The 15,029-nt window shown below is 29.9% G+C and overlaps 2 protein-coding genes across 2 annotated transcripts; one reads left to right on the top strand and one right to left on the bottom strand.

Annotated features, from left to right (window-relative positions):
- Positions 1–521: 521 nt before the first annotated feature.
- LOC132614593 (ABC transporter G family member 1-like) lies at positions 522–8,504 on the top strand. Its single transcript, XM_060329077.1, has 9 exons — positions 522–807; positions 2,327–2,406; positions 4,270–4,734; positions 5,154–5,237; positions 5,341–5,466; positions 5,891–6,085; positions 6,547–6,633; positions 6,748–7,006; positions 7,979–8,504. Exons 1-9 carry the CDS (start codon positions 531–533, stop codon positions 8,365–8,367), a joined length of 1,962 nt encoding a protein of 653 aa, XP_060185060.1. The 5' UTR covers positions 522–530; the 3' UTR covers positions 8,368–8,504.
- A 5,032-nt stretch (positions 8,505–13,536) lies between these two features.
- Positions 13,537–14,351, bottom strand: LOC132612653 (F-box/kelch-repeat protein At3g06240-like). Its single transcript, XM_060326767.1, has 2 exons — positions 14,162–14,351; positions 13,537–14,078 (listed from the first exon to the last, which is right to left on the bottom strand). The coding sequence occupies exons 1-2, from the start codon at positions 14,349–14,351 to the stop codon at positions 13,537–13,539; spliced, it is 732 nt and encodes a 243-aa protein (XP_060182750.1).
- Between the last annotated feature and the right edge of the window lie 678 nt (positions 14,352–15,029).

Genomic DNA, 15,029 nt, shown 5'->3' with positions numbered 1-15,029 from the left:
TTTTACACTGTATGCCAATTATGGCAAAATATTTACCCGTTTTAGCCTATCTTTTTTAAATTATGTTGTTGTATAATATTGTATGTTGTTGTATAATATGTCTACAGTAGATGTATAAAGTTATATGTTGTTGTATAATATTGTATACTAGTCTTATACATTATTGTACACTTTTATACAAGGTGTATATATTGTCTACAATAGGTGTATAAAGTTGTATATTGTTGTATAAAGGTAAATATTCAAGTTGTGCCATGAAATGTTGGACTGTAGGTTTGTAATTTAAAATATGGGCTATGATATGTAATTTTGACCCGTAAATTGTTTATAACTGAAATTTTCCCTATTTTTTAAGGATATCATTAAATATCTTAGCCGTAATTAAGTTCCTCCCTTCTCTAACTACTATTTCCCTTTTTTTGTTTTCTTCCCTACCTCTCAACCTCCACATAAGGGATCACCAAAATATTATATATATGCACACTACACACATACACTTATAATACCAACAAATAGAAAGATCTTATACCATGGATTCTTCTATTAAGGTTCCAAATAACCAATCAAAAAAGAAAGAAAGTGATCCATTAATGGCCACAAAGATTAATTCTTTTAAAGGAGATGATGTTGACGATCAAGATGGTATTTACTTAACATGGAAGGATTTGTGGGTGACAGTGCCAGATAAGAAAGTGGGAAGAAGACCAATTCTTGAAGGGATCAGTGGATATGCACAACCTGGTGAAGTTTTGGCTATTATGGGACCTTCTGGTTGTGGCAAATCAACTCTTCTTGATGCATTGGCAGGTAATTAAATTTGTTCTTTACTCTTTTGGAATCCGATATTTGAAATTTACCGGCTTGATTAATCTAAATTCACGTCTAATATGTCGCTAAGAAGGTAAAACACTCTTTACTAAGAGGTTCTCCATTTTCAAGGGCTAATTAGCTTTGCTAGTTGAATTCTTTTGTCGTACTATTATAGTTCTGTCAATTTTTTTTTGTCAATATATAAAATATTGAATTTCCTTAATATGAAAAAAGATTTTAATCATTTAGTGTGACATCAAAGAGGTTTCTAATTTCTAGTATGGCATTCTAATATATTTTTTGAATGTTATTTTTTGAATTCTTGATTCCCCTAACTAGCTAGGTGGACAACTCCTACAAAAGTTTTCTCATTACCAATGTGCTCGATATATGGCCAAGTAAAATTGAGTATTCCTTAGTTAAACTTTTGACAGAGAATATTGAAAATGTTTCTGTACAACGATCAGGTTTTTAATTTCCTGTTAGAAGATGTAATAAAGGACTTTGTTCTTTACTTAATATTTTCATTAAGGAGAAAATTATTGACTCAATGAATTTGAATTCATGTCGAATATATGACCATTAAAGAAATAAACCGTTCTTTACTAAGAGGTGTTCTCTATTCTCAAGAGCAAAACTTATGAAGGCAAGAGAGTTCAACTGAATATCTTTTGTCAAAAAATTATATTGTATACAAATTAGGTTAAAACAATTTTTTATATAATGTATAAATTATTGAATTCGCGTGATATAAGAAACGATTTTGGGTATACTGGCAAAAAGAGGTTCAGAAATCATGATGAATCATCTGTTACAATAGATGAGTTTTTTTTCTTTAATCTTTTATTCAGACATCTTTCAAATCTTATTCTAAAAAGAGTATGATAAATAATATTTGGGGAGAATTGTCCAACAAACCGATGATTTTATGGTTGGTGACCAAGCTGTCTCACTTTAAGATAAAAAAGATACTTAAATGTACTATAGTATAAAATCTGTTGATAAATTTTCCTAGTACACATGAGGTGAAAACTTTAACTGATGATTTTATGGTTGGTGACCAAGCTGTCTCACTTTAAGATTAAAAAGATACTTAAGTGTACTATAGTACAAAATCTGTTGATAAATTTTCCTAGTACACATGAGGTGAAAACTTTAACTGATGATTTTATGGTTGGTGACCAAGCTATCTCACTTTAAGATTAAAAAGATACTTAAGTGTACTATAGTACAAAATCTGTTGATAAATTTTCCTAGTACACATGAGGTGAAAACTATATATTATAATTAATTAAGTAATTGGTGCATAGTGATATCATTTTCGAAAATTATACTAATTACAGTAGACAAGTCAACTTGTCTGATATAAGTAGGTTAGCGACTTATCCCCTCAGTTAATTAGTCATTATTATTATTATTATAAATAGACAGTAAATGGATTGTTAAATATTGATGCTTTAATTTATTATGTTTTCATATTATAACGAATATATAAGTGATAAATGAAAGTTTGCAGGAAGATTAGCTTCCAACACGAGGCAAAGTGGAAATATACTCGTCAATGGCCGTAAGCAAACACTAGCTTTTGGAACTTCGGTACGAAAATTATATTTGCTTATCGTTTTTATCAGGTTATTAAATATTCTTGCAATTATTTTATAAGTAACTTAATTGCATAATTATTAGAGTTATATCCTCAAATATGGAGTAACAATAAAAATTTAACGTAATGGGTCGACAATCGAGCGGTTTTGCACTTAGTGATTCATTAAATTTGAGAAGATCCACAGTCAAACGGATCACGCGTGTGCATATATATATATATATATATATATATATATATATATATATATATATATATATATATATATATATATATATATATCAACTAAAGGTCAAATGTGCTCAATCAAAAATCACAAGGACCAAAACCATAATTCACTGACATTCGAGGGACTAAAACTATTAATTTCCAAAAGTTATCATACAAAATTACATACAATTATCTTTTCAATGACCCGAATCCCATATATATATATATATACACACACACACCAATCCACTAAAGGTCAAATGTGCTTAATAAAAAATCACAAGGATCGAAATCATAATTTACTGACATTCGAGGGACTAAGACTGCTAATTTCCAAAAGTTATCATAAAAAATACATACTATTATCTTTCAATGACCTGAATCCCATTTATATACACACACACACCAATCAACTAAAGGTGAAATGTGCTTAATAAAAAATCACAAGGACCAAAATTATAATTACTGACATTCGAGGAACTAAGACTGCTAATTTCCAAAAGTTATCATACAAAATTACATACAATTATCCTTTCAATGACCTGAATATATATATATATATATATATATATATATATATATATATATATATATATATATATATACTAGTTATGTGAGTACAACAACAACAACAATCATATACCCATTGTAGTCCCATAAGTGGGTAGTTATATGAAAGCAAAATTTTCATTCCACTCCTTTAATATTTTAACTTCCATTTTGATGAAATTATTTAGTTCAAATCAAATGTGGAGCCTGAATTTGACATTTATAACTTATGTATCCTAATTTTCTAAAGTTATTTAGTTTTAAATAAATAATCTATACATAGTTAATGAACTTTTAAGACAAATACATAATTTAACTTGTGCAGCGGATGGAGCTGCTTCTCTCTTAATTAGGGATTAGGGGTTCGAACATGGATATGAAAAAAATCTTTGGAGGAAGCGCTCCTCCCGAATAGGCGCGATACAGTGCGAATTATCTGGATTAATTGGGCTCAAATGCGAATATCGAGCACCAACCAGAAAACCAAAGAACATGAAAAATGAGGTAGGAGGTTCGATAGCTTTTCAAAAGTAGACCTTAAAAGCAAAAAATAAAAAAAAATTGACTTAAATAAATAAGATTAGGACTTAAAAGTAATTAATTAAAAAGTTTTAAAAAAAATTGGAAATTATTGTGAGGACTACAAAGTCCCAGATTCGATAGCTTTTGAAAAGTAGACCTTAAAAACAAAAAACAAAAAAATTGACTTAAATAAATAAGATTAGGACCTAAAAGTAATTAATTTAAAAGTTTTTAAAAAATTGGAAATTATTGTGAGGACTACAAAAGTCCCCACATTTGCTCTTATATGTAATAGAAATATATATATATATATATATATATATATATATATATATATATATATAAATGTATATATACACACACCAATCAACTAAAGGTCAAATATGCTTAATCAAAAATCAAAAGGACCAAAATCATAATTTACTGACATTCGAGGGACTAAGACTGCTAATTTCCAAAAGTTATCATACAAAATTACATTCAATTATCTTTTCAGTGACCTGAATCCCAATTATTTGTTTCACTGTTAGTGCACAGAATTCAAAAACTCTTTTTTTTCTTTCGTTTTCACACAGGCCTATGTGACTCAAGATGACACACTAATGACAACACTAACAGTAAAAGAAACAGTATACTATTCAGCTCAATTGCAACTCCCTCAATCAATGCCATTGCATGAGAAAAAAGAAAGAGCAGAAGCAACAATAAAAGAAATGGGATTACAAGAAGCAATGAACACAAGAATTGGTGGATGGAGTTCAAAAGGACTAAGTGGTGGACAAAAAAGAAGAGTTAGCATTTGCATTGAGATTTTAACAAGACCAAAACTATTGTTTCTTGATGAACCTACAAGTGGTTTGGATAGTGCAGCATCTTATCATGTGATGCACAGAATTATCAAGATTGCACAAGAAGATATGAGGACAATTGTGGCATCAATTCATCAACCTAGTAGTGAAGTTTTTGAGCTATTTGATAACCTTTGCCTTCTATCTTATGGTAAAACCATTTATTTTGGTTCTAGTTCCAAAGCAAATGAGGTATGTAAAGTTAGAGAATTTTAATCTTTGATAAGTTTGGTACGACGGATCACGGAGGTCATTTTTTTTGGAAAATATTTTTCATGGGGAAGCCATTTTCTAGTATTTAGTTATCAAAAATTATTTTTCTATTAGAAAGGGACAATTGACTCCCTTGACTAATGGACTGGGGAAGTCATTTTCGTTTCAACTATCTTAACTTCTAATTTTCTACTATACACTATTATTAATCTTTGGAATACATTTTTTCCAAAAAATATTTTTATTTCACCAATCAAACATTGAAAATATTTTTCAAGCAAAAAAATCTCATGGAAAATGACTTTTGTCGTACCAAACATAATAATTGTTCAATCATACTCTAATTGTATAATATTAAAGGATTTACTGATGGATCTTCATCTCTATGTTTGCCCTAGTTTTTTGCTGTCAATGGATTTCCTTGCCCATATATGAGGAACCCTTCTGATCACTATCTTAGAACTATTAACAAGGATTTTGATGTAAGTTAGACATATTTGATTACAAGCAATTATGCAGTTTTAGTTGAATTAGTACAACTATTATGTCATAACCTTTGAAATATAATATTGTTTTTTCATTTAGGACATTGAGGAAGGATTTGGCAAAAAGATAAGCTCAGGAAAAGCAATTGACACTCTTGCCACGTCATATGAATCCTCAGAAGCCTGCCTCAATGTCCGCCAAAGGGTAGTCGTCATATCTCAAAAGGTAAAAATGCCCTCAATATTCCTCTTCACAATTAAGGTTTAACTCAAAAAAATAAATAAATCGGAGTTACAACTTATATGCATTGTTATTGTAAAAACATTTAGAAGAATTAATTTAAACCGTCTCTCATTCAATTCCTTAAACTAAAAATAGTTGGTGGACATATAATATATGATAATCCATGTATTATATATGTATAACTGTGTATGATCAGTGTATAATCTATGTATACCGACTATGAAAAGTAAACATCATTGAATCAAATCGGTTATTTGAGTAAAAATCCCAAAATTTTACACTATCAGTACTTATTTTCAAATTACTAGTTCTGGTTTTTATAAATAGTCCATAGTTATCTTTTTAGGAAATCTTACAATGTAAACCTTATCAGTATTTAAGTTGTTTTCATGTGTCTATGTAGTAGAATGGACGGTTGCTCGAAAACAAGGGAAGCCAAGCGGGATTCATCACACAGTGCCGGGTTCTAACTCAAAGATCTTTCATTAATATGTATCGTGATTTAGGCTATTACTGGCTTCGATTTCTCATATATCTTGCACTCTGCTTGTGCATTGGCACTATTTTCCATGAAATTGGCTCCGATTATGGCTCTATTCAGGTAGAAATATGATTTAAATTATTTATACATTATAATTTTTTTACACTATTAGTAGTTTTATTCGTCTATAACATGTTATTTACTTTATTTTTTTGGTTATCAATTAAACTTGTTATAAATAGGTAACTTTTGTTGTGTCTCAAGTTAATCTGATAGTGCAAAAAAACAAAAATAATGCACTACAGTGCAAGGAAGTTAAGCTCAGAAATTGTATTAACAATATAATTTTTTAATGTTATATGTGTAGTTTAATATGTTATAGCAGATTACTTATCTTATTGTCTAGGAACTTAATATATTGATTATGGACAATTACTTATAGTTATTTTTTAAAGTGACTGATGATGTAAAATTATGTTCTATTATCAGTGTATTACAAAGTAAAGCTCAGATTATTATGTAAATGACCAGAAGATGCACCTTTAATTTTTCTGAGATTTAAATGTTTTCTCCCTTTGCAGGCTAGAAGTTCAATGCTTGTATTTGTGGTTGGCTTCTTGACATTCATGGCAATCGGTGGATTCCCTTCCTTTGTGGAGGAAATGAAAGTAATGTTCTTTTGTCATCTTCTCCACCTTCTTATAGCTTTTTGAACTTTGATTTAAATTATATATGTTTAAACATTTTATAGTGACTTGATTGTATATATATTTTTTTTCCAGCTTTTCACGAGAGAAAGGCTAAATGGGCACTATGGTGTGGGTGCATTTGTCATTGGCAATACATTATCTTCAACTCCATTCTTGTTATTGATCTCCTTGGTACCTGGAGCAGTGGCTTATTATCTTGCTGATGTTCAAAAAGGGATCGATCGTTTTGCCTATTTTTTCCTAATGCTATTCGCTTGCATGATGCTAGTCGAGAGCCTAATGATGATGGTTGCAAGTATTGTCCCTGACTTCCTCATGGGAATCATCACAGGTAAGAGTGATAAATGAGCGGATTGAGTCAAGTGTGATAAATAAGCGGATTGAGTCAAACTGAAACAAGTAAAACATTACTATTAGAGAATTGCTAATTTCCAGCAAACATTACATAAGAAGTTGGCCCGTTCAAATAGAAAATTCATCGAATATGTTACCGACAAGTCAAATTTTAATGGATTCCCTTGAGGAATTTCCTCGGAAAATTAGTGATTTTCTGATCATGAGTATCATTAATAAACGGGTTATGATATGATATAATCCCTCAAAGCTTGCTTGGGCAGGCCATATGGATGAGTCTAGATGAGAAAATTAAGTAAGTAGTAATAGCGCGGGCTAGTTATATTTTAGCCTATTAAAAAATATTCAATGTCGTGTATTTTAAATTTCACAGGTTGAAAATTCATGACAATATCCTAGAGTTTTACCTGTGAAAATTTAAAACCCCATGAGAGTGACTATTTTTCAATTACGGAGGCTGAAAAGTGGAGTAACTATTTGTGAAATTTACCTAGAAAATAATTTGTCATTATCCAATCTGTGCAATAAGATCCAATTTCCTCTTTTTTTTCTTTAGAATAAATTGAAAGCTAATATATTTTTCTTAAGTTCCAAATTTATATGTAGTTTTTTCTTTCCTAATTTGTTTTTGTACGTGTGGGTTTGGTTTGCATCTTCACTCTATTAGATATACTATATTGGCTCATCAATAGTTCTTTGGGTCATTTTGGGTTCAATCTGTTGAGTCAAGTCAACAAACAGGTCATAACCTATGGTGCTCGGATATATTCTTAAAAAATGGTGCCACACTGATATATGTTCATTCCTCTAAATATAATGTATCTTTTAAGGACTCAATATAGGTGCGACAACATTTTTAAAAAGTCTGAACAACATAAATCATAACTAAACTTGAACATATTAGGTTTATTACTAAAAAATGAGTTGCTATTGCCACGTCTAATCACAGGTGCTGGAATTCAAGGAGTAATGATGCTCAATGGAGGCTTTTTTCGCTTGCCAAAAGATCTTCCAATGCCAATTTGGAAATATCCAGTGTACTATTTAGCCTTCCACAAATACGCAATTCAAGGGTTTTACAAAAACGAGTATGAAACTTTTACATATCTCACTGATGAAGGATTGGCTGTGATAGTTACTCGTGATGAAATATTGAGAGATATTTTTCAAGTAGAGTTGAATTATTCTAAGTGGGGAGATCTTGCTATTGTTTTTGGCATGGTGGTTTTATATAGGTTGATTTTTCTTAGTATTATAAAGGGTAGAGAGAAGTTTAGGCCTGTGGTAAGAGGTTTTAAAGCACGTTCTTGGGGGCACAAATATTGTTGTAACACATAAAATATTTTCTGCGTAGTGATTTAATTTTGAGAGTCTGACTAATTTATTTTCTGCTTACTTGTATTGTATGGTGGGATTAATTTAGTAGTAGCACTCTACGTAAAGTTCAAATATGAAATGGTTTACTTTGTTTGATCTTTAACTTACGTCATGTTGGCTTAAATTCGTTCCTCTTGTATAACTAGATGGCCTATGATCGTGCGCAGCACGGGCCCAATACTTCGGATTATAGTGTATCTATGTATATGTAGTTGTGTTTAGATAGTGATAATATATATATATACACACTGCGTTCAAAATACGATTAATATAACATTGTAGTTTGTGTTCCGTATCTAAAACTTTATTATATTCATGTTTGCTACGAAAATTTATTAATACTTTTAAACTATTTTCCTCTCCTTGAGATAAAATAATAGCAATATTTAAGCTACTTTCAATTTTAATTCGATTAATTTAAAGGTGTAAAATACTTATTATTTTTTATCAAATTTTGATTTGGATAATTCTAATTCAAATTATTAAATTAATTTTACATATTTAAAACGAAACAAAGTAGAAATTGATTTTCTATTTAAACGAAGAAATGCTATTTTTTAATTTTTGGTAAATATTCTCGGTTTAGCTCATTTTACTTGTCATGTTGTTTTTTGCATGGTTTTTTAAGGAAACGTGAATTAGAATTATAATTTGACTAATTTACCTTATTCATTATTTGATATTAATCTCTTTTCACATTTATTAGAGTAAGAATAAAAATAAAAAAAAGTAATTAAATTGTATCTTATTTTTTAAATATATAAATTTTAAGTATATTTATTTTAGTAAACATAACAAATAAATGACATGGTGGAATAACAAATACAACAATTAAATATTTTGAAGAAAAGTAATAATATAGGGTCCATGTTTTTTGCTTGTAATAATTTCATTTGCTCCTACTAATGGGTTAATATGCATGTGACAATGAATCCACTATTATTGACTTGATGGGGATACTTTGGGAATTACATGAATATTGTTTGATTTTTTAATATATGGGGTGCACGTTTTTTTTTAATATGGGATCCACTTTTTTTTTCATGAGTTTGGAGAGGGTGGGGTCCACCTTTTTTTTCATGAGTTTGGAGAGGGTGGGGTCCACATTTTTTTTTAAGAGTGACTGACGACGAAGCATGGGTAAACCGATACTTCTATATAGCAGAAAAATAGAAATATAATAAAGTATTTTTATCTACCTTTTAGAAGAGTTGGTAATATAAAATATAAAACGTCATTTTTTTACCCTTAAATAAAAAAGCGGGTGGGACCACAAAGGATTTTTTTGCCCTTAAATAAAAATGTAGGACCGAACACGGACGACGATCTTGCTTCTATAAACCGGATCTTCTCTATAGTAGTAATAGTAAAGTAATACATATAAATTTTTTTTATCAAATTTTGATTTGGATAATTCTAATTCAAATTATTATATTAATTTTACATATTTAAAATGAAACAAAGTAGAAATTCGATTTTATATTTAAATGAAGAACTTCCATTTTTTAATTTTTAGTAAATATTTTTTGTTTAACTCATTTTACTTGTCATATTATTTTTTACACGGTTTTTTAAGGAAACGTTAATTAGAATTATAATTTCATTAATTTACGTTATTAATTATTGGATCTCCATTTAATATTATTTTTTCTTTTATGACATTAATCTCTTTTCACATTTATTAGAGTAAGGGAAAAATGAAAAAGTAACTAAATTCTATGATATTTTAATATATAAGTATTTTAAGTATGTTGCTGTACAATAATTTCATTTGCTCCCACTAATGGGTTGATACGCATGTGGCAATGAATCCATCATTATTGATTTAATTGTTTGATTTTGTAAGGATTTTTTTTTAACATTGTTTGTTTTTTTTTAATATGGGATTCACTTTTTTTTTTTAATGTTGCCTGATTTTGTTAATGGGGTCCACTTTTTTTTCCTCGTGAGTTTGGATGTGGTGGGTTCTACTTTTTTTTTCTTCGCTTTTTTTTTTAATACTGGTTGGTGTTTAATATGGGTCCATAAAGAACTTCTATTTTTTAATTTTTAATAAATATTTTTTGTTTAACTCATTTTACTTGTCATGTTGTATTTTACACGATTTTTTAAGGAAACGTCAATTAGAATTAGAATTTCACTAATTTACCTTATTAATTATTTGATCTCCATTTAATAGTATTTTTTCTTTTATGACATTAATCTCTTTTCACATTTATTAGAGTAAGGAAAAAAATGAAAAAGTAATTAAATTCTATCTTATTTTAATATATAAGTATTTTAAGTATGTTGCTGTACAATAATTTCATTTGCTCCCACTAATGGGTTGATACGCATGTGGCAATGAATCCATCATTATTGATTTAATTGTTTGATTTTCTAAGCAATTTTTTTTTAACATTGTTTGTTTTTTTAATATCGGATTCACTTTTTTTTAATATTGCTTGATTTTGTTAATATGGGGTTCATTTTTTTTTCCCGTGAGTTTGGATGTGGTGGGTTCCACTTTTTTTCTTCTTTTTTTTTTTTTAATACTTGTTGGTGTTTAATATGGGTCCATGAAAAACTTCTATTTTTTAATTTTTAATAAATATTTTTTGTTTAACTCATTTTACTTGTCATGTTGTTTTTTACACGATTTTTTAAGGAAACGTCAATTAGAATTATAATTTCACTAACTTACCTTATTAATTATTTGATCTCCATTTAATAGTATTTTTTTGTTTTATGACATTAATCTCTTTTCACATTTATTAGAGTAAGGAAAAAATGAAAAAGTAATTAAATTCTATCTTATTTTAATATATAAGTATTTTAAGTATGTTGTTGTACAATAATTTCATTTGCTCCCACTAATGAGTTGATACGCATGTGGCAATGAATCCATCATTATTGATTTAATTGTTTGATTTTCTAAGCACTTTTTTTTTAACATTGTTTTTTTTTAATATGGGATTCACTTTTTTTTTTTTAATATTGCTTGATTTTGTTAATATGGGGTTCACTTTTTTTTTCCGTGAGTTTGGATGTGGTGGGTTCCACTTTTTTTCTTCTCTTTTTTTTTTTTTAATACTAGTTGGTGTTTAATATGGAGCCCAATTTTTTTTTAATACTGGTTGGTGTTTAATATGGGTCCATGAAGAACTTCTATTTTTTAATTTTTAATAAATATTTTTTGTTTAACTCATTTTACTTGTCATGTTGTTTTTTACACGATTTTTTAAGAAAACGTCAATTAGAATTATAATTTCACTAATTTACCTTATTAATTATTTGATCTCCATTTAATAGTATTTTTTCTTTTATGACATTAATCTCTTTTCACATTTATTAGAGTAAGGAAAAAATGAAAAAGTAATTAAATTCTATCTTAGTTTAATATATAAGTATTTTAAGTATGTTGTTGTACAATAATTTCATTTGTTTCCACTAATGGGTTGATACGCATGTGAAAATGAATCCATCATTATTGATTTAATTGTTTGATTTTCTAAGCACTTTTTTTATTAACATTGTTTGTTTTTTAATATGGGATTCACTTTTTTTTTTTAATATTACTTGATTTTGTTAATATGGGGTCCACTTTTTTTTCCCATGAGTTTGGATGTGGTGGGTTCTACTTTTTTTTTTTTTTTTTTTTTAATACTGGTTGGTGTTTAATATGGAGCCCAAATTTTATTTTATTTTTAATATTAGTTGTTGTTTTTTAATATATATGGGGCCCATAATTTTTTTTTTTAACTTGGAACGGACGACCAAAAAGGAGTTGGTTGGACGACGAAAAAGGAGCCCAACCGGCTCTTCTAAATAGTTAGAATGTGTTGTTGTTCCTTCTGTATTAGAGTTTCTAGAGGCTAATTGTGATATTAGTCATATTTATAACGATGTTGTGCACTGATAATGTGCAAATTTCTTATATCATCGAGTAATATTGACTCACAAATAAGTTTTTATAACAAATCTGATATAGTCACCTGAAAAATAGAGTAATAATCTATCATAACCGGTAAATTCTCATCAATAGTGTAAAATTTATTTACACTGTAGTTAAATCCTTCATTTCGCTAAAACTCAATTGGCACATAGATAAGTACTGTTTGAGAATCTGTTTCTGTTGATTTCGTGTTCAGCCTATTACGTTCCTGATAGACGCAACCATGCTTAGTTGGAAAATAAATTCTTATGATGCCATTGCTCTTAAACCCAAAGCACAATCATCTATGGAACTACTACCGTAGAAAGCTCTAATTAGCGAATTTTGAATTAATTACTTCAGAATATGGTGCTTATTGGTCGGTTTGATTTTGTATGTTGTCGATACGGCTTATCAATTTTTGATTTGTAAACGTGCTAAACCGATAACCAAACCATTATCTCCTCTAATTTTTTCTCCTTTCTCTTGTTTTAATTTGTTCATATACACTCAACTTATTCAGTTATTTCCATATCCATTTGGTGCACACCCTGTTCAGTGTTCATGCATAATAGAGCATAACTCTCCTCTTTTCAATTACGAAAAGTCATACTATGAACTAATGACAACCCAATGAAGCAATTTTTTCCTTTTGTCAACGAGGATGAGAAAGAGTATATCAAATTGGTGTTGTTGATATCCTATCTTTAATGTTGTTAATCAAACCTGGGAGAAACACACAGAATCTTCAAAATCAAACCAACAGAAGTAATTTATAAGTAACACCTTGATCTCACCTTATTAATGTCCATCTGCTCTTGAGTACGTATTATTTAATTAAATAATTGCGGGTTTAGCTCCCATTTAAGTGGAATAGTTGAGGTGTGTACAAGCTGGCTGTTATAAAAACAGTTGAAACTGCTACCGTTAAAAGCTCTAATCAAACGAATTTTGAATTAATTACTTTGGAACATCAATTATCAATCTAAGCTAGGAACAGTTAAAAAAAGCATTACTCGTAGCGGTTATTATATACGATTAGACAAGAAAGAAATAGGTAAAAGAGGGGGTTCCAATCACTTCTTTCATAGCAAAGAAATGGCTCATGTCGCTTAACATGAATTAAGAAAGCTGATAGTTCTGGTGAATACATCTCGAAAGCGAAAATGGATAGATAAACTCGTCAACACAAGTTCTCATTCACACACAAGCAAATACTAAGTAAGTAATTTAGGAAAGATCAAGCTTTCTATATACGCAAATCCTTCCTGAGAGGGATAGGCATCACCATAACCTTGAGGCCATGATCCAAATGGTCCTTTGGATGTCCTAAATACAGAACCATAACGAAACCGAAGTCCGCAGCACAGTAGCACTTCACCATTCCCAAACCTATATATCGGCCTGACTGGATAAATACTAGTTTCTCGTATTGTAAACAATTCAGTCCAAGATTCTTTGACACCATAATCTTTCATGACCCATAACATAAAAGTACCCTCCCCATGAGGATTGTGAGTAGAATGAAAGCAAAGCATTCCTCCCAATACTGAAATGACAAGCCGGTCACTCATGGAGTTGGATACATAGCACATTCGCTCTAGCAAGGGAATCTCTCCGTACGCCTCATTTGAAACGCCAAATGACACCAGAGTAAAACCACTATCTGACATAGCAATACATTCTGACAAACCAAGCCAATGGAATGCTCCGTGTACAAATGCCAAAGAATCCAAACGAGGTTCCATATGAGGCGACACTAACAGAGTTCCAGTTGGATGATTACCAATATTTCTCCAAGAACCACTTTTCAGCGTAAAAATTCATAGGGTACTTTGTCACCATGGGGAGAATTCCCATCAATCTTAAGGATCTTATAGTCATCACTAGTTGCGTCATATCCGAATCCATAAAGTACAATCTCTGCACGAAATCTCATGATGGGAAAGTACTGTTGATTCTCTTGTGGAGGGGTTCCACAGCAAAAGGTGTTCATCAGATCCCTCAAAAATACTGAGAAGAAACAGCCCATCGCAACAACAACGCAAACTGCAGCCCCATGGTTTGCAGTTTAACGGGAAATCAAGTTTTTGTACATCCTCAACCAGTTGGACCGACGATAAAGAACAACAGAAGGTATATATATCTCATGTTTAATAATGGGGTCTTGGCTGACAAGAAGTTTTTGGGAATTTGGGTCATTCTTGGCATGACTGAGATGCTTCTTCTTAAAGTAAGGATCAGAAATTAATGTCTTCCAAAATTTTGAAACACATTTGAATTGAACAAGAGACCGTTCGGGTAACCTGCTGAGGATGTTCATAAGAATTCCCTTTTCGAAGTGAATTTCCATGGCCTAGATAGGAAAGGTAAAGTGATCAGATAATTTTTTTTGAAGTACTCGGAAATAAGACGATTTCCACCAAGAGTTTAGAAAAGATAAACCTGAAAATTTCTTAGATTCTTCAATCTACTGTTTACTAACAAAATAATAAAGTAGAAAATATCAAGTGTACGTACTTAGACCAGTTTGATGCCTTGGCTGTAGGTGTGGTGTCTAGTTTGACAAATAACTTAGTGAAGGCCAGTGTTATTAAAGGCAAAATGCGCAAAAAGCTTCAATAAAGAAAGGCGCAAAATGGAGAAAATATGTACATGTAGTCAAAATGTAATAATTCTAAGCATGAATAGCAAATATGTGGACAAAAAA

Source organism: Lycium barbarum, chromosome 10 (assembly GCF_019175385.1).
Source record: "Lycium barbarum isolate Lr01 chromosome 10, ASM1917538v2, whole genome shotgun sequence".
Taxonomy (NCBI): Eukaryota; Viridiplantae; Streptophyta; class Magnoliopsida; order Solanales; family Solanaceae; genus Lycium; species Lycium barbarum.
The sequence above is the reverse complement of the archived record's forward strand: the minus strand, read 5'-3'. Positions and strand labels throughout refer to the sequence as shown.

What these genes read in the sequence shown, in the direction of transcription:
- LOC132614593 (XM_060329077.1), top strand. Translation starts at nt 531, where the DNA reads ATGGATTCTTCTATTAAGGTTCCAAATAACCAATCAAAAAAGAAAGAA. An exon ending in TAGTCGTCATATCTCAAAAG is followed by an intron (nt 5,467 to 5,890) that starts GTAAAAATGCCC and finishes TCTATGTAGTAG; the next exon opens with AATGGACGGTTGCTCGAAAA. An exon ending in CCGATTATGGCTCTATTCAG is followed by an intron (nt 6,086 to 6,546) that starts GTAGAAATATGA and finishes CTCCCTTTGCAG; the next exon opens with GCTAGAAGTTCAATGCTTGT.
- LOC132612653 (XM_060326767.1), bottom strand. Translation starts at nt 14,351, where the DNA reads ATGGGCTGTTTCTTCTCAGTATTTTTGAGGGATCTGATGAACACCTTT. An exon ending in TGATGGGAATTCTCCCCATG is followed by an intron (nt 14,079 to 14,161) that starts GTGACAAAGTAC and finishes GAACTCTGTTAG; the next exon opens with TGTCGCCTCATATGGAACCT.